The 20,310-nt window shown below is 34.7% G+C and overlaps 1 protein-coding gene and 1 pseudogene across 1 annotated transcript; both read right to left on the bottom strand.

The window, feature by feature from the left end:
• Nucleotides 1-6,715: 6,715 nt before the first annotated feature.
• LOC120207836 (small G protein signaling modulator 2-like) lies at nucleotides 6,716-20,214 on the bottom strand. Its single transcript, XM_039207257.1, has 7 exons — nucleotides 19,889-20,214; nucleotides 18,612-18,747; nucleotides 18,472-18,521; nucleotides 18,215-18,268; nucleotides 16,875-18,089; nucleotides 13,836-13,845; nucleotides 6,716-6,726 (listed from the first exon to the last, which is right to left on the bottom strand). Exons 1-5 carry the CDS (start codon nucleotides 20,047-20,049, stop codon nucleotides 16,877-16,879), a joined length of 1,614 nt encoding a protein of 537 aa, XP_039063188.1. The 5' UTR covers nucleotides 20,050-20,214; the 3' UTR covers nucleotides 6,716-6,726; nucleotides 13,836-13,845; nucleotides 16,875-16,876.
• LOC120207837 lies at nucleotides 9,800-12,988 on the bottom strand (annotated as a pseudogene).
• Nucleotides 20,215-20,310: the final 96 nt, after the last annotated feature.

The raw sequence follows: 20,310 nt of genomic DNA, 5'->3' as shown, positions 1-20,310 counted from the left end.
GGGACCTAATCACATCGCAATAATCCAGATTCTACACCATGACTCGTGAAAAAAAATAACTAATAATCACAATGAAAATAGAACTCTAGTTTTAGTTTTCTTTTGAAATAATACTAAACCTGAGACGGTCCAGCGAAACACCTGCTTCCGAGATTTTCCATCGGAAAATGTGACGGGGATATTACATGCCGGCCTGAAGGCTCCGATCAGGAAATTCTATTTCAAAAAGAAAAAAGAACAATTCCGAATTACATTCAATAAACAGCATTTTGGAATCTAAGTGGAAATCCAGTCGAATTAACCGAAAAAAACGAATGAAAGTGAGAAGTTGCCATGCTGATACGATGAGATCAAAGTGTCAAAATTGAGGATGAGTTGAATAATTTAGTGAAAGCAAAGATTGATATCGGATACTGCAGTTTGGGATCTATATTTGTTGATTCTCCAATCATTAAAAAGGAATGAAATGATCCTTTTTGCATTGTTGAATCCCGACTATTAAAAGTTACAAGAATAATCACCTGAATATTTATATATTCTAAACTCATATTTTTTTTGTTAAAAAATCGATGATAGTCTAAGTTGGACGTTAACATCTTGATTAAGATATGATAGTCGTTTAAGATTTTAAGATCAAATTTTATCATATCTCAATTAATAGGTTAACGGCCAACTTAGATTACTGTTAATTTTTTAATAGAACAAACGAGTTTAGAGCATATGAATATAGTCGGATGACTATTTTATTATTTGTATTAGTCAATAGACTCAACAAAGTAATGTTATATAATCAAGAGATCATTTCTTAACTTTTAATAGTAGCGAGCCTCAACAAAACAACACCCTATAATCGAAGAACCATTTAGACACTTTACCCATATTTTGTTTACTTTATTTTGACCCTATTTTGTGCTCGATTCAACATTATTTTCTAAGCCCGAGCATTTTTCAATAGGCCTTAAACTTTTAGTCAAACATTTCTTTAGACTTCATCCATATACATGAATTCTCTGAAATTTTTGCATTTAAAAATAAAAGGTTTGCCTTTATTATTACATAGTGTAGACACTTGTTTTTGTCAGTGTTTTTTTTTATATATATATTATTTTATTATTATTATTATTATGTTACATTTTGCAGGCAAAGCCCAGTACAACCTGAAGCCCAAACCAATATGACCCAACCTTACCTAGAGCCCAGACAACATCAACCCAAGTCCAGCTTACAACATCCTAACATTCAAGATTGGTCCCAGCAGATCACAAGCTCATATCCGACTACCCAACAAAATCGGATCCAGACCCGAGGCCCATTTCCAGATCCGACCTGATTTAACCCATATGAATTAGGGTTTCTAAGCCCTAAATATCATCTCAACAGTAGAGTATACCACACGCGCCCAATGATCATAATTTAACTTTCCCGACGTAGGATTGTTAATCTCGAGATTTCTTTTCAAGTTAAAGAATTTTCTTTAATTAGTTAATTCAAAGCAAATTAATAAAATTTTAATAAATGGATCATAATTTAACTTTATATTTGATTTATAATTTCCACCATTTATGACGATAGGTAAGCGACACATTACCAATTTTGGGAGTTGCGGGGATGTTAATCCTTCCCCACTCGTAACCGACTCCCGAACTCGTTTTAAATCAAATCTTTGGTAAACGCATACCAGTTTTCATCTTAAAATTGTTTTTTTAAAAGACGTTTTTAGGTATTCGACCTACCTAACCAAAAGGTCGATAATGACTCCTATTCAATTTCATTCAAATCAATTCCAAATCACAAATTTTTCAAAATAAAAGTCATAATCATTTTTCAAAATTGTAATTAATTGTTTTTTCTAAAAATGATTATGACAACTTGGCGACTCCGTTGGGGACTTTGTTTTAAAGAGTCGGGTTGTAAGTCACTTACACATTGTCGTCTGGGTGGAAATTATTAATACGAGTCTTTAGTTAACTTATGATCCATTTATTGAAGTTTTTAATTGCTTCATTTTTTATTATCGTACTAACTTTTCAATTTTTGTTTTCAGCTCTATTCAAGTCTCTCTCGAGAGTTTTCTTTTTCGTTTTTTAGTCAAAGGTATGTACGTTCCTCCTCACACACATCACGTGCATTCGCATAACATAAGCTCTAGTCATGAGCTTCGATCCAAGTTAGTCGGGATGAATGCTTTACTCTCGTAAGAATTTATTCTTCGTATGAGTTTTAGCAAATAACCCATGGGATACATACTTTATACCTTCGTAGGGATTTATTCCTCGTATGGGTATAAGGCAATGAATCCCCTCGAATTGAACTCGTTCCATTCAAAACCTGTAATGGGTAAGGATCGAGGGTTCAGCAGTCCAAGGGGGCACCGACATCAAGGACAATTCGAGTACCTTTTTTCTATTAGAGCCGAAACCATACATATAGTGAACCGTAGAACAGTCACCCTATGTATAGTCATACTGAACCTCTGTCCGTCAGTAGGTACCCAAATTACGTGTACACAAATAAAGAGCATTTCAAAACCTTTCCTTTTTTGCTTTAAATCTGTTGAATAAAAGCATGTGAACTAGATATAATGCTGTTAGGATTAATTTCGTGAAAAATCATTTTGGGTAGATAGCATGTCCTGGTAGGAATGTTATTAAATTAAAGCATGTTCGGGTAGATATCATGACGAGGTAGGTGTTATATTCATCTTTGAATAACATTTTTATATGTATCGATTGTCTTACTTGTATTAACTAATTTCTTTTCTTTTTCTTTGTATGCACTAACTTATTTATTCTCCGTTGTTTGTGTCATTTTTGCATTGCATCTCATCGTCATAACATAATGCAACAATGTTGATCAGCAAGGGGATATTCAAGAGAGAAATTTCACAAGAAGTGGTGAAAGTTTTCAATCAAGCAGTCGCGTACACAAACATACGCCGAGGGCTAAAAGAAGTTCAGAGTACCAGAATAAGACTTGCTCGAAGATCGTGTAGCATTCGAGACTAAAATGATGATCCACTAATCCGAGGAGTAACCCAACAGTAGATTTTTATCTACGATCATTCCATCACTAACCATCAAGGAGTGACGCACTAGCTTCAGCACCGCCGGGGCATTAATAGAGTTAGGTTACAGAATGCTTGAGGGGCATAATTTTCGAGGACGAAGATCCGAGACGAAATAGTGATCCACTTCAGACTTAACCACCTAAGCAAAGGCATGTTTGTAAAGTGGATTGTCTTGTAATGTGAAGGCTTTTATTTATGGTGAAAATTATTCTAAGATATTCATCGTTGGGATCAACATTTGCATTTTGCATATGTATTTCATTTTTAAGCATTTTCACATGCATCATTCATAAAAACATGGAATTAATCCATGGAGGATTTGATGAAGTGGTCCTAACTACATTGACAATTAAAAGAAGAAGTTGAAATCAATATGGTGGGAGCTTGTTCAGCTAGTTGTATGGTTAAGCCTTCCAAGATGATCTGAATAAAGAGTCCCAGTTCCCTGAGGTCTATGATGTTGATATCATATTCAACTACAACATAAGAAGCTCCAGACATTCCCCTAAAAATTGTAAGGCATTGAAGCACAAGATCCAGAACCTGATGGATTCAAGGGCATGGACAACCGAAGAATGATGGGGGAATTGCATCTAACACATTGCATTAAGAGAGATTATTTTGTTTGAACTCGGTTTTATTCTTTCTTTTATATTTGTTTAATCTTTGATGACTGAATTTATGCTACCTTCTAAGGTTAAATAATTGAACGAGTTTTAATTTTTAGTTCTTATAATATCAAATGAATTACAAATTCTTTTACTTCTTCAAGATTTATAGATTTTTGACATATGGAGAGATTATACCTTTCTTATCCTGCTAAAACCCTAGAAATAAAATCTCTTGGTTCTTTACCCGAAATAATTCATGAGTACTACCAAAGACCAAATTTTGACATTATCCATCTTTGAGACTTTGAAATATTACCTTTATCTTTTTTTGAGACCCAAAAGTCATACAAATACCTTTTATTGAGCCAATAAAGTCATACCATCGTCTTCTTAGACGTAAAACCAACACTTTTCTACCAATAAAACCTAAGACATTTAGTACAAGATGTTCACTTAAACATGAACATTCCTACCATAATAAGCAATGTGAGGCATCTTGCATCAGTCCAATTTCGATGACATATGAGGAATTGCTCCCAACGCTAATTGAGAAGAACCTTGTGACTCCAATTCAATCCAAACCAAGAGAAGCCTCATATCCTGAAGGCCATGATATTAACGCCATATGCAGCTATCATATTGAGAGCTCATGGCACACCACTGAGAATTGTGGGGCATTGAAGCGCAAGGTCCAAGATCTGATCAATTCAGGGGGCATTGACGTTCAATGTATGATGGGGGCATTCTGATCAGGAGTCGGCTGGGGCATCTATCAAGAGTTTTGTTGCATTCTCATACATGTCATCTTGTTTGAACTTGTTTTTCTATCTATGTGTAAATGTTTGTAAGTCACTTGACATTCGAACATTTCCAATAAAATGCTTCATTTTTAGGAAATAAACAATGAGCAAATTTCAATCTTGAAATTATTTGAATATCATTTTAATTAAAAGCTTTTTAATAATTGAGGTTGTAAATCTTTGACAAATGACAAGATTAAACCCCAGCAAAACAAGGACCCCTTAATCCTAATCTAAGTGTACACCAGACTATATACCCTTCTCTTGAAGAAACCAAGTTAGCTCTTTCCTCGCATGTACAATCAATCATCTTGGCATTTAAGTATGTGTTAGTAGTGGACAAAATGGGCAACTAGCACATGATATTGCAAAACTAATTGGTTTCTACTTCTATTGATGAAGTTCAATGATGATCATAATCTTCTTAGATGGAATGGTCAAGCAGGTGAATCTAGTTTAGGTCAGTTGCTTAGGAATCAAACTCTAATGGTGAGATTTTCTTACCTTCAACAAACACCGAGACTATAACAGGTTTTCCTCAGCGATCTTAAGAAATGGAATCCGTATACCCAACATATTGTGTGTGTGTGTGTGTGTGTGTGTGTGTGTGTGTGTGTGTGTGTGTGTGTGTGTGTGTGTGTGTGTGTGTGTGTGTGTGTGTGTGTGTGTGTGTGTGTGTGTGTGTGTGTGTGTGTGCATAGTATACAATAAAGCTGAGCTATTCCGCTAAAGCAATTGGTTATAAAGGAAACTCGAAAATCATGGCTTTATGAATAGATTACATTCAAACCATGACATCGATCGAGTACTTGGCAATCCGGTGTATGCTTCACTGTGGTTGTCAAGTCGAAGACTTTGTGACGACATGAATCATTCAGGTAGCCTGATAAAGGAAATTATAAAATATATGTACAATAAAGCTGAATTCAGCTAGCCAAACATTGGCAAATTAAATCAAATTTATTAAATAAAGAGTTTCGGTGAATATGGACTAAGGGAGTTGAGGAACACCTGTTATAGTCAACTTCACACAAGCACTAAGAAATCTCATTTTTAAGATCGATATTTCTGCACTACCTTAGCTAGAGGAGTCTACGAGGCTTGAACAAAGGGAAGATTTCAGAGAACTGAAGCAAAAGTGTTCTAAAAGGTCTAGCAATTGACTATGCTAGTTGCGTCATTTTGTCCGCCTCTGATCAAAATGTCAAACCCATAAAGATGGGCATGCCTTGATTAGATCATTGAACACCAAAGAAATAAGCAGGCCAAACCATTGACCAAAAATAACAGCTTGAGACTATTTTTATCCTTTCCTTACTTAACCATACCTCAAAGATAGCAATAATCTTGACACTTGTCAAGTAACAATAATTTATTAAAGGATTAAAAGTGTAATTAATTCTTTGATATTGTTTTATGAGTTGTCAATTGTGAAACCTCGAAAGGGGCAATATTTTCAAACTTTTGATTAAATATTTTTCAAAACTCTTTTAATTGATATTTTCATACTTTTGAAAATACAAGAAGAAGAAAAAATGTTTTTCAAACAAGACAATTTCTCTGGAGTACATCTTGGTAGCTGATATGTGGCTCTCAGACACGAAGCTCATGCTTAGAATCAGTGATGAAGTAATCAATATTGAATATTGGGGCATATTTGAAGCAATCAACATCGAATATTGGAGAATCTTTAGGGATTCAACATCCTAATGTGAATGATCAGATCTTCTGAAAGTCTTTCCTCCACCAGCAAGAACAAGCATATTATCAGTATCATTTGATGTTGTTTCTCTCGAAAGAAAATGTCATCTCCCTAGAGACAACTTCTTTTGAAAAACAAATTTTGTCTCGCTTGAGACAGTTTTCTAAAAACAAATTATGTCTCGTTTGAGACAATTTCTTTCAAAACAAATTTCGTCTCGCTTGAGACAATTTCTTTCAAAACAAATTTCGTCTCGCTTGAGATATTTTTCCTTTGAGATATAAATTTCAAATTTGTTTCACATTAAACAAAGTTGATCTCACTTAAGATCGTTTTCTCAAAAACAAACTTTGTCTAGCTTGAGACAATTTCTCTAAAAACAAATTTTGTCTCGCTTGTGACAATTTCTCTAAAAAAAATGTTGTCTCACTTGAGATAATTTTCCAAATTATGAATTTGTTTCACTGGAAACAAACCATCATCTTTGAGTCGTTTCTTTTGAAACAAAAGATCTTTGAGTCTATTTATTTTGAAACAAAACTTTGTCTCTCTTGAGACAGTTTTTCGTGAGAAAAATCTTTGAGTCGTTTCTTTTGAAATAAAAATCTTTGAGTCTATTTCTTTGGAAACACAATTTACCATTTGTGAGTCTGTTTCCCTTGAAACAAAACAATCATCTTTGAGTCATTTCCTTGAAACGAATTTTGTCTCTCTTGAGACAGCTTCTCTTAAAGCATCATCTATGAGTCGGTTTCCCTTAAAACCATTATCCCTAAAGATGGCATATCATCCTCATTGCGTAGGAACCGTGTCATCCCCCGACCAGATCTCCTTATCATGTAGAAGCCATGTCACCCATAGATAACCAACCGTCCTCATCGCGTAGGAACCGTGTTATCACCCTCCCTAAAGATGGCCAGAACTCTTCATTATGTATGAGTTGTGCCATCCCCCGACCAGACCTCCTCATCACGTAGGAGTTGTGTCACCTCTGATAACCAGTTGTCCTCATCACGTAGGAACCATGTTATCATTCCTAAAGATGGCCAGAACTCTTCATCACGTATGAGTCGTGTCATCCCCCGACCAGACCTCCTCATCACGTAGGAGCCGTGTCAACCCTAGACAGCCTGTTACCCTCATCACGTAGGAACCGTGTTATCACCCTCATAAAGATGGTCTGTCGTCCTCATCGCGTAGGAACCATGTCATCCCCCGACCAGACCTCCTCATCACGTAGGAGTCGTGTCACCCTTAGATAACCATCGGTCCTCATCACGTAGGAACCGTGTTATCTACCTTATCAATAAAGATGACCAAAACTATTCATCACGTATGAGTCGAGTCATCCATCGACCAGATCTCCTCATCACGTAGGAGCCGTGTCACCCTTAGACGACCAGACCTTTTCATCGCGTATGAGCCGTGTCATCCCACCAACAAACACATCAAATTTTAAACAAAAAAAGAACCAGACAAAAACGTGTTGTCTTGTCATCTTTGCCCTATTCTTGTTAACACAAGTATGTGCAAAGAGAGAAAACTGTAGACACTTGTTTTTGTCCGGGTCTTTTTTTATTTTTTATTTTATTATTATTATTATCATTATTATTATATATTATATATTATTATTAATTATTATGTTACATTTTGTAGGCCAAAGCCCAGTACAACCCGAAGCCCAAACCAATCCGGCCCAACCTTACCCAGATCCCAGACAACACCAACCCAAGTCCAGCTTACAATAGCCCAACATTCAAGATTGGGCCCAGCAGATCACAAGCCCAGATCCGACTACCCAACAAACTCGAATCCAGACTCGAGGCCTAGTTCTAGATCCGACCTGGATTTAAACTATCTGAATTAGGGTTTCTAAGCCCTAAATATCATCTCAACAGTAACCATCGTCGTTTGCTAAAGATGATTCGCCCATCACCGGCGCGTGTACCACACGCGCACAATGATTCAACTTCCACCAGCGCGTGCACCTCACCGGGAACCTCCGCAGTCACTTTTGTTGCTGCCGATCATCCTGTTGTTGATGTTGTCATCCACAATAGCCTTCCAACAGAGAAAATCAGAGAAAACAATACCAAATCCAAACCCTAAATTAAAATACCAATAAATCCCTAAAATTTGAGATTTTGACCTAAAATCATAAACTCATTCCCCCTATTCTTAGACATCATCATCTCAACCAAAAGGCAACATTAAAACACATGCAACAACCATTCGGGAAGAAAGAATAAGATAGAGAGAGACGAGGGTGGGAGCATTCGAAGAGAAAAAAAAAACCTATTCGAAAGAAAGAAGGAAACTTTCCCTGGTGACAAGATCCGAACGTCATTGCTTCATCAGACCGAGGACCCTTTGTTTTCAAAGGTAAAGGCTTGTTTTTTAAAAGCTGGTTGTGGTTTTGGGGGCTCGATTTGTGGGTTTTTTAGATAGAGACAGAGAGGAAGAGTAAAGAGGGGTTATTTTGGAGATGCTCACTCCCCATGGCCACCGACTTACGAAGGTCGTAGTGCTTTGGGTTCTTCTTCGGCGGAGGGCTGGGAAGAAATAATTGAGGGAGTTTTCTCTCGAGGAAAAAAATAGAAACAAAAATGAGGGGATGGCGTGATTTGACTTATGTTTTAGGTATATATGGTGTGCACAAAACGACATCGTTTAAGGGTCTGGGGCCTGTGAGTTTCAGCGTGGGGTAATTGCAGTTTAAGTCCCCACGTTTGTAATGTTCTGTAACTGGTCATTAATGAAATTTTGAACTCTTTGACTTCGAGCCTCATGTTTTTTTTCTTTGTATTTTCGTCCTAGCTTTAATGTTAAATATGTGTATGTTAATATTTTACTTTATGCACATAATTTTTAAAGTTTTCATTTTAGTCAATGATTTTATGTGTTGTGTTTTTACTGATATTCAAATATGATCGCATAATTTATGCATGTTTCATTTTGTTCACTGTTTAATATTTGTTGTATTTATGACTAATTGCTATTTGCTCCTCTATGTTTCTGATTTAGTTTATTTTAGTCCATGAAAATTATTTTTGGGATATTTCCATTTCTGATATTTATATTATTTGTTGTTTGGTGATTGTGGATCTGGTTTATTTATATTTTTATTTTAGTACTCAAGTTTATGTTAATCATATTTTGATCCTTTAAATTTTTTATTGTTTTGTTTTAATCCCTTTTGCGGGTTATTTTATAATGATAAGTAAATGACACAGTACCAATTTTGAGCGTTGCGATAATACTTATCATTTCCCACGCATAACCGACTCCTAAAACCATTTTAAATCAAATCTTCGGTAAACACAAACCAGTTTTCGTCTTAAAAAATGATTTTTCTTAAAAAAAATTTAAATAACGTTTTTAGATATTCGACCTACCTAACCTAAAGATCGATGGCGACTCCTATTCAATTTCATTCAAATCAATTCCAAATCACCCAATTTTTCAAAATAAAAGTCATAATCGCTTTTTAAAATAATAATTAATCATTTTTTCTAAAAATGGTTATGACACATAGGATAATAGAGATCTCAATAACTAGATCAGTCTCAAAAAGTGATCCACCAGATGACATCCCAATTGAGCTGAATGAACAGGGTAGTTTATAAATAACACAAACCAGCTAAAATATTTCACTTCCTAAATTCCACAAGCACCCTTGAATTTTCTGTGAATTGGAGCCTAGGCTCCCAAAAGCCAATTGGAAAGTTTAAACTTAGTGAGTAAAACCATTTCACAAGCTAGAACCCGATCGCGGGGCAGCACACGAGCACATAACTGAGAACTTCAGGTATCCTGGGAATCTGATTGAAGGTTAACAATTTGAGAAACTACAAGCTTGGAGAGTTCATTAATTGCAGCTTGAACCTGATAATCATTTGATTCACTTCGCCTTGACCATCCTGATAATTGTGAACTTAAACTGCTATATTAATTTGCAGCAACCCCAGTCTTCCTTGATGTGTCAAGAACTTTCTCCAAATCATTCTGTGATAATGGCCTTGGAGCCTGAAAAACAAAAAATGGAAGATGAATAAAAACCTTGATATGAATGATAATGTAGCTTAAAAAAATGCTAGAGCTAAAATACCCAAGTTCTCATCAATTCCACATGCAAATTGCTTTAGGTATAACAAAAATGATCTTCCTGGAATCTCTCATTCCAACTATAATCACGTACTTGACCAAGAAAAACTTTGATTCGGTCTCTCATCTCACATTTGAGATGACGTGCGAGAACTTATACATATATACACGAAATATACTTACTCTGGATGGTTTTCCTTTCTTCTCCTTATCTAGTATGTCTCTGATAGGAAAGTAGGCTGCTTTCTTGCAGAGTTCAAGAAGATCTGAACCTGTGTAACCTTCACACAAACTGGCTATGTAGTCAAAATCAATGCTTCGTTCAACCCTCTCACCCTTCAAAATTACCTTCAAAATCTCAGCCCTCTCCCTGCGGTCAGGTACTCCAATCTCGAATGCCTGAGGGAGACGTCTGAGTATTGCTTCATCTAGTTCTGATGGACGATTTGTTGCAGCAAGAACCATAACTCGTGCACTCTCTGCATAACATTATATAATCATCAATTTTAAATTTAATAAGAAAACCTACAACATTCTTCAGGGAGCCCTTCATCAAAAAAACAAATAGAATACAGCACTTTGTTGGAGAATTGATAGTATTATATAACAGCCTTTTAGATAGAAAAATACTCACGATCAGTGGTAAATCCATCCCATAAAGCCATAAACTCAGTTTTCATGTTTGCCATTGCTTCATGATCTGTATTACGTCGCTGGCCCAAGAAACTGTCAACCTCGTCAATAAATATAATAGAAGGCTGGAGTTTATAGGCCAAGCTAAATATGGCAGCCACTGCAAATGTACAAGAGTAACTAAACAATTCAATCTGAGATACATAAAATAAACAAACTTGCATGGATATTACAGCCATTAGAGAATCTATAAAAAGTAGTTGTGATTACAAAACCATTTTTGGGCCTCATCCAAAAGAGATGGTTCAAAACCATCTTTGCGTGACCTTAGGTTGGTCAAATCAGTTAACCTTCTCTTAAAAATGTTCCTTCTATCTAAATAACATCTCATCATTTTTAACTAGAATTGAACTGTGCAGGGGAGAGGAAAACAGATTGCAGTACAATTGTAATCCTGTATAACCATATACATTCCAGTACAGTCAAAGAAATCTAAAATTATCACTAACTAAAAGGATAGTGCAGATGTTACAAGTTACAGTGCATACCAAGTTTCTGCGCATCACCAAACCACTTGCTCATCAGATTTGATATCCTAACATTAATAAAAACTGCACCAGACTCCTTTGCAATGGCTTTAGCAAGCAAGGTCTTTCCGGTACCTGGGGGTCCATATAATAAAACCCCTTTTTGAGGACCAAGAAGCTTTCCATGCGAAAACAGCTCTGGTCTCCGCAATGGAAGAATCGCTAGTTCATGAAGGGCCTGCTTAATGGCTTCTAATCCTCCAATAGAATCAAATTCGACATCAATGTGATCAGGATTTATCACATCACAAGCTATTACATCCTGTTAAAAAATGAAATAAGTACAGTCAGGCGCGCTTTTTAAAACACATGCGGCAACCACAGATGTTAACAATTGGGACCATTGCTTTTGCTACACAATATCTAAAAGCAAATATTCCAACAATCAATATTTTTTATTACTGCAGGTGCCATGCATGAATTAGAAATTTATTATAAAAGGCATGCATTCTGAGATACTATATTTAATGCTATACACCTCAATAAAAAATGAAAAAACTGGCATATAGAAGACATCAATCAGATATATGCTAATGACTGCAACAGAGGCTGAAAAAAGGCATGCCCCATGAGCTATTCAGGTTCTGCAAATTTTATCAGAAATTGGCTGGCTAATGTATTCTCCATTGAAATGGAAGAAATCTTTGTTCACTAAGATCTTACCACAGTTGTAATCAGGGATGGACCAAAAGGGGCGGATGCGACAGTTGCCTGCTTAAAATTTCAAATTCTAGTATATTTTAGATATTTTCTTTGTATTTTATAATCTGTTTTCGTACCCTGTTAAAATTTTATAAGTTTGCCCCAAACATAAAATTCTTCCTTTTCCCCTGGTTGTAGTTGGTACCCTAATAACCCTTTTCAATATTTAATGAATAGACAGCAAAAATTTTCTGGTTTTGAATAACAAATTCCAGTGTCGCAAGTAATAAAAACAAGTGAAAAACACACTAAATAGTCAACAGAATACTAGGGAAACTAATCTCTCTTACAGAGAAATTAGAATTTGACCTAAATAAGCCGACTTTTAAAAGGAATATATATATATCCAAAACCAAAAAAAAATTCGCTTATTTTTGCTTCAATTCCCAAATAAAAGTACCTCATACGGATTTGTATGGATTAGAGGACGACCCAATCGCTTGGCAATTTCCTTCTTGTGCTCTTGTGCCTTTTTAGAAGCTTCTCGGTTCGGATCGAGGTGTCTGAGCCCCGCGATGAGGACCAAGCAACTGAGGGGCGGCGCTGGTGGCGTATAAAATCAGTTCTTGCAGGAATTTCGTCTCCGACGAAGAAGAACCCATCTTTTGCTTCTAAGTATCTCTAAAAACCTAGTAATAATAGCATTTATGCATAGAATAATTAGGGTTTTTTCGGTTTAATGATAGAGAGAAAATATTTTGGTCTTGAGGAAAAATAAAAAGATCAGATTAGAGATCTTTTATTTGGTTCTGCTTCGTTTTTGTGAGTTCCTTCCAGACGAAGGAATCACAAGCAAACTGGGTTTTCTCTACAGGTTTTCCACTTTTATTTTATATAAGAAATATTTTACATTTATATTTTGGGTAAAGTATGCAAATGATTTTCTAATTATAGAGTATTGTTTTGTTTAGTCATCAAACTATTAAAAGTGGTAAAATAGTCTCTCAACTCTAAGTGTTGCTTTGTTGAATATCCGATTAATAAAAGTTAAAAAAATATCATTCGATTATTCAAACGTTTCAAATTCGTCCTTTTATATTTAAAAAAGATAGTAGACTAAGTTAGATGTTAACTTATTGACTGAGATACGATAAAATATGATCTCAATATCTTAAACGACTATATAGTTGAAATGGTTCTAAGGTCAAATTTTATCATATATCAATCAGTAGGCTAATGTTCATGTTCAGCTCAAACAAATTTGAATTTTTAACAACAAAGAATGAATTTATAATATATAGTATTTATAGTGACCATTTTGTAAATTTTATAGTCAAGAGACTCACCAAAACAACACACTATAGTTAGAGAATTATTTTATAATTTTTAATAAGAGAAAATAATTTCAGTGACAAAAAATGTTTTATAATATACGATTTTAACCAATTTTTTTTATTTACAAAAATAACCAACAAAATCGCAACGCGAACTCCTATTTCGCAACACAGATTCTAAATTCACAACGCGAATTTCGTTTTCGCAACGCGAATTTCTCAACATTAATTACCGATATAGGTAAACACAACTATCGCAACGCGAATTTCACAAATCGAATTCGCCAAATTCGCAACTTAATTACCGATATAGGTAAACACGGTATCAAAAATCTGAATTCGCCAATTTAAAAACTGAGTTGCGAATTTGGCAAATTCGTGTTGTGAAATATAAAATCTCGTCTCTTAAAGAAAAAATCATTTCGACAGTTCGTTTGTTTGGTTAAAGTTAAACGAAAGAACGAACGAACATGAACATACCCTCATTCGTGTTTGTTCAATTCATTTACAGGCGTAGGTTTAACTGAGTGATTCATATGTGGACTTAGCAACTGGGATGTCCCAGGTTGAAAACCACTACTTTGCATTTTATGTCATTTAATTTTTTCTTTAAAATACGAGATTTTACATTTCGCAACACGAATTTGCCAAATTCGCAACTCAATTTTCAAATTGTTGAATTCAGATTTTTTTCTACCGTGTTTACCTACGTTGGTAATTGAGTTGCGAAATTGACGAATTCAATTTGTGAAATTCGTGTTGCGATAGTTGTGTTTACCTATATCGGTAATTAGCGTTGTGAAATTCACGTTGCGAAAATTTCTATGTTCGCGTTGCGAATTTGGAAACTGTGTTGCGAAATATGAGTTCGCGTTGCGATTTTGTTGGTTATTTTTACAAATCTAAAAAAAAGTTGGTTAAAATCGTATATTATAAAATAATTTCGGTCACTGAAATTATTTTCTCTATTAATAATGAAGAAACTCAACAAAATAATACCTAGTTAGAGACCATTTGTATATTTTATCTTTACATTTTTAAGTAAAATAAATAAAATTTACTAATTAAACAATTCTTTTATATATCAAAATTATTTTTTAAAAGTATATTTAGTCACATGTTCATTATTTTATTTTTATTTAACCATTAATAATATTTTTTAAAATTATATATAATATTATTTTTCAATTTTGTTGTTAAAATTTAAGATTTAATATAATGATAAGTGCACAAAACATAATCAAAGTTAACTTTACGTGTTTAAAGAATTTTTTTATTAAAATTGGAGTCCAACATTTTTAACATTATACTTTTAAGTGTCTATAGTCAAATTCAACAGTTAAATGACATGTCAAATTTATAAAAATTTAAAAAAATTAAAATAAAAGATATATGATTTATTTATTTATTTAAAAAATCATTTTTTCTTAAATATAAATAAAACTTAAAACTCTAAGGATGCGTTTGGTTCACAGAATGTAAGATTACCAGTGGGAATAAAAGATTATCAGGGAATAGGATTACTGGGAATGTTGTATTTTTTGTTTGGTTGGTTTAGCAGGAATGTAAGATTATTGTGCTTGGTTAAATGAATAAAAGATTATTTGAATGTATATTTGACCAAATTGTCCTTATTATATATTTGTATAATATTACAAATTGTAAAATATTTATATATTTTCTTTAAAAAATTAAATTCATAATATTTATATAATTTTTTTTACAAAATTAAAAATATAAAATAGGTTTAATGAAAGGGTAAAAAAAATTTTAACCCCTGAACTTCATATAAAATTTTAATTATAGATTTTTTTTTTTGTAAATCTAAAATAATTTAAGGATAAATTTGTAATTTAACATTCGTAGAATTTTTATTATTCAATGACAGAAGAATGATATTTTTGAAAAAAAAATAAAAATTTAAGGGCATTTTAGTCCAAAACACTGGTAATGTTATAATACATAAGAGAATGGAGGTAATGACATTCCCGGTAATATACCCCAAAAAATTTACTATTGGTAATAAAACATTACCGGGAATGAGATTTCCGGCCAACCAAACATGGGAATGTGGGATTCTCATCCCATGAGAATCGGATGAGAATCCCACAATCCTTGAACCAAACACCCCCTAAAATCCTAATGCCAAACCTTTTTATCCACACCCCGGATTTCAACAAACGATCGCTGGAATCATTACCCTTAGTTGGAATCAATGTCGCTGCAATCGTTGCTTGAAACATGGGTTTTGCTTGTTGAATCCCAGTCGAAGAAAAGAAGACGACCTAAGACCATAGGGAAGATTACCTGGCTAAAGATTGGCAAGTTAAGAGTTGCGAAAGTAGACAAGAACTGCAATAAAGTAACAGATGGGCTTGCAAAGTACGCGTGGAGCCTCACCAAGTGATTGCATGAACTCAATGTCACCTGTTGTAGTGGAACAGGAGGTTAAAAAGGATATAGCTTATTAGGCTCCTGCCTACCATTGTAACAAATAAAAATTTGAGTTTTTTTTTGAATTAGTATCTAATATATTGATCGATTAATTTAGATTGGGTACTGCAGAGGGCGAATGCGACCCTCCTAGCTCAGTTTGCTCCATTCGTAAATGTCAAAATTCGAACATATGATCTTGCTTAAGGGATCTAATGCCTCATTTCACTAGACCAACTGATTATTGATTCAAAAAATTAAGGAGTATTAACCATTAAATTATTAACAAAATGAACTTGAAACAAGTAATCTAATAATATTTTTTTTTATTAAAAGTTATCTTATTGATGAAAAATTGAAAATAAATTGAAGATTTAAACTCAGATTATTGAGAGGAAAGAATGATTAAACATTTAAGTCAAGACTGGGTTAAAATTTAAAATATATTACATATAATTTAAACTTTAACTAATATATAATTAATGTAATTATTTTTATTAAGTTAAGATGATTATAAAATGATATATGTTTTAAATACTCTCATCCATTTAAGAATAACAATGATTCTTTTAACCACTAAGATAATTTAATTCTTGCAAATAATTAATATAATTTCATTTTTATTTACATAAAAATATTATTTAATATTTAAAATATATTTATTCATAATTTTTTTATAAATATTAATAATTAATTACTTTTTATATTATTTATTACTACTCTTATATTGTTTAAAGATGATATTATTAAGCTTTTAATTCCATTTGTATTATTACTTTTGAAAATTGTAGTTATTAAAATATTGAAAATATATTTATTTTTAACTTTTAATTATCTAATATATGTGTTTAATAATTACTCATATTAACAAAAATTATTAATAAATATGTTTTAAATATTAAACAACATTTGTGTGAAAAAAAATATTATTAACTGTGACCAAATTGAGGACAAAAATTATGATCAAAAGGACGACTCGATCTTGTCATAAAGAGTTGCCACCAAGTCATACGCATCGTTAAGGAGTTTCCATACATCAAGTTGCCCCGCCATACTGTTGCACTCCCTCAAAATCTCATCCATGCTGCTGTACTTCTCAATGATCCATTTCCTCCTCTGCAACACTGAAGCTGCAATTGCATACAGCAACAGATCATCTGTTGGTGGTGCCCTCTGCCTCATACTGCTCCACGCCGACTTCGAAATCCCGGCTCTAATGGCTGCCTGATCCGCCCACATTACCTCCCAAAGGCACACTGTCTGTTCGAATGTCAATTCCGTCCTAAAAAGGACCACCACCATCCTGTAAACGAAGAAGCAATCCTCTGCCTGCATCTTCTCCAAGTGCTTGTAAAGCTGAGAGTCCTTGCATTTGATTATCTTGGAAACGATATTGAGTTGCCTTCTGATTCCGACCTCGTCGAGCCTAAAGTTATGTCGAGCTTTCTTCATGAAACCTACGAAACACCAGAATGCCTCGTAATCCTCGGGGACGACTGAAACTATTGGAGAAAGAAGATCACTCATGCCCTGGCAGTAGCCGATTTCACAGTCGTAAAGTGCGTAAGCTTCGAGGATAGAAACCAAACGTGCAGCGTGGAAAATTCTGCAGGGCTCTAGTTGATCATAATCCTTTAACCCAACAGCCTCGGCAGCATGGCGTGCCCTATCATCTGATACTGAAGCCTGAGAAGGAGAGTATGGCATCCAGTCAGCATTGGCACGAACAGCATCTAGACGAATGATTCGCTGCCAGGTGGAAAAGTCTTCAGTTGCACGCAGCTTTGATATCCCTTCAGTGCAAGAGAGAGGAACATTCCTTTCTGAAGCAATGTCAGGATCATTCTCCTCTCTACCATCCAAGGAGTGGGAACCCTCAGTCACTTCGGGGTCTTCTGAAGAGTCGGAATCTGACGAGTTCAATGTTGACACATCATCATTTGTCAACAATGTGCTCGAAGGTTCATCAGATAACTCAGCAACCGGGTTCCTTTCCTCCCTAGAGAGAGATTCTCTGGCACTAACAACATCTTCAGAGCTAGATGTGTCCATCTCCTGAATAAGACTTCCGCTGTCGCCATTTTGACAAGTTCCACCAGTTTCAGATAACTTACAACTCTCACTGTCGTGTCTTAGGATCCGTCGACACTTTCTGCGAAGTTTTTCATACTCTTTCCTGAAACAAAAGGTTGACAAAAAGGTGAAGAAGCAAACCAAAGAGGATATCCTTGGTAGCGTTTTACTGGTATAGCTACAATGAATAACAACGTAAAAAATACATAAAGAAAAAGGAATGTTAACCTTTTCATAATTCTAACAGCATCTCTTTCTTCTTTGGAACTGTTTAAGTCATAGCTGTTACGGAGAAAAAGAACAATAGAAATGTCATGACATGAGACTGAAAACTCACGGGTTGAGAGTAGGCCAAGATGCTACCCCAGAAAAAAAAACCATTCTACAGAAAAAAGTAGAAACTTCCTCTGATGTCCGCTTGAAGGAATAAAAAAGCAGCAATTGAAGCAGTAGCAACAAGGGTAACAGAGGTTCAGCGTACTTACACACCAAGGAGGAAGGGCCAGACCTCTGCCCTAATACTAGTATCAACACCCTGCATCAATGGTGTACAAGATTAAGCATTGCAACTACAACATAACAAATAAAAAAGAAAACCAATAGGTTAGTTTTAGCAGTAACTCACTCTGCAGCGAACTTCCTTCAAGAACTTGACCCCACCATCCTGGAGTCGACCATCAGGTGTAAACAAACTTCTCCATTGCTGAGGCGTGAGGGCATGTTTCTTTCTAAAACGAGACCAGGGTGATCTGAGACGACCACTAGAAAAGGTCAAATTACAAATAGAAAATGAGAAATTAATAATAATATGACAAGAATATGAGATGAGTAAACAAAATTATAGCATCAAGGGAACCAATTTATCAATAAAAATCATCATAATACCAAGAGGTTGTCTAGTCTTCCCACATCAAGCCTTAGAGCAGATGCCATTCTCACAAGAAAATAATACCCTTTTCTTTTTTATTGGCTCAAGCAAAGAATACTAGGTTGCACCAATGAGGATCCCATCAGAAGGAAAAGATTTACATTTCAATTCTATTTTGCTTGGGAGGGGGAAAAAGAAGAAAAAAATAAAGTAGCAAGTCATGAGTGACTCTTGTCTGCCTCTAATTTTCCAATTTTATCCAGCTGCTGATTGAGAAAAAAGGAGAAAATAATCTGATTTCGCATCATAAAATAGAGATTGTTATTTTTTTTTTCTTTCAAAATCTATCTGTTTCATTTGATTATGAGAGTTAATATTCAATTATTGCAACATTAAAGTCGCATATTGAAGCAATCTAAAGGCAATTTTGGTCATCGATAAAAGAAAATAATGCAAAAAGGGTTATAATAAAGTTTCCAAGTCTAACACAGATCAAATAATAATAGTAATAATACGTGAAGCAAAAAAAACATTAGGATTTGAAATAAACAAGCAATAATGGCTGAAAATACTAAGAAAGAAGCTTAAAACCTAATTAGTCAAAGAGAAGTTTGAAGGGAAATAGTAAGAACCTAAATAAATAGAAAAAAAATAAGTAGATCAAATGAGGAAACAGGAAGTTTCGAACTTAAACAAAGGAGATCGGGATCGGAATCGAAAATCTAACAAGAGCAACGAAAACAAACGAGTGTTTTGAGGGGAAGAGGGAGAAGAAAGAGGCCAGGACTCACCGACCAGAGGAAGAACTAGAAACTAGTGAAGAAGTAACAACGAAGACGATGACAAGGTGGGCGAGGGAGAAATTGGAGATGAAGATGAAGTCTGACTTCGCCTAATAGCTCTCATCTATTCGAATTTGATTCATATCAACTAGTCGTATTACATACCGTTACTAGAGTTTTCGGAAATTATTTTTACCGTTAAGCATTGAATGATAGATCAGTTTTCTTTCTTTTATAAAAATTCTATTTTACCTAGTAGTTGAGAAGAAAACGGCAGCAACCACAGCGAGGCCCGCGACAGCGGTGACGGCGACGGCAGTTTTTAAGGGCGGCACCGATAGAGTCGACCAGAACCCGCCGCCGCCGCCGAAGTGGTTGATTCCGGTGGGGCTGTTGTTGGCTGTGGGGGACATCGAAGGTTTGAGATGGCCGACCTACCCCTTCCTCTTTACTTCTGCTTCCTATAAGTTTCTCTTTTTAGCTTTGTTGGCTGACTCATCCTTCCGTGGTGCTTGGGCTGTAATTATTCTATTTCATTTGTCTCTCTCTGCACTCATCCTCTATAGCTTTTCACAGAGAGAACAAGTTTCAGATTGATTCCACTAGTTTTAAATATCAATTTAATAAAAAAATATTAAAATAATTGATGAAATTAAATTTTAGGGTAAAGTATA

Source organism: Hibiscus syriacus, unplaced genomic scaffold (assembly GCF_006381635.1).
Source record: "Hibiscus syriacus cultivar Baekdansim isolate YM2019G1 unplaced genomic scaffold, ASM638163v2 tig00015426_pilon, whole genome shotgun sequence".
In the NCBI taxonomy this organism is placed as follows: Eukaryota; Viridiplantae; Streptophyta; class Magnoliopsida; order Malvales; family Malvaceae; genus Hibiscus; species Hibiscus syriacus.
This window is presented reverse-complemented; position numbering and strand designations above follow the sequence as displayed.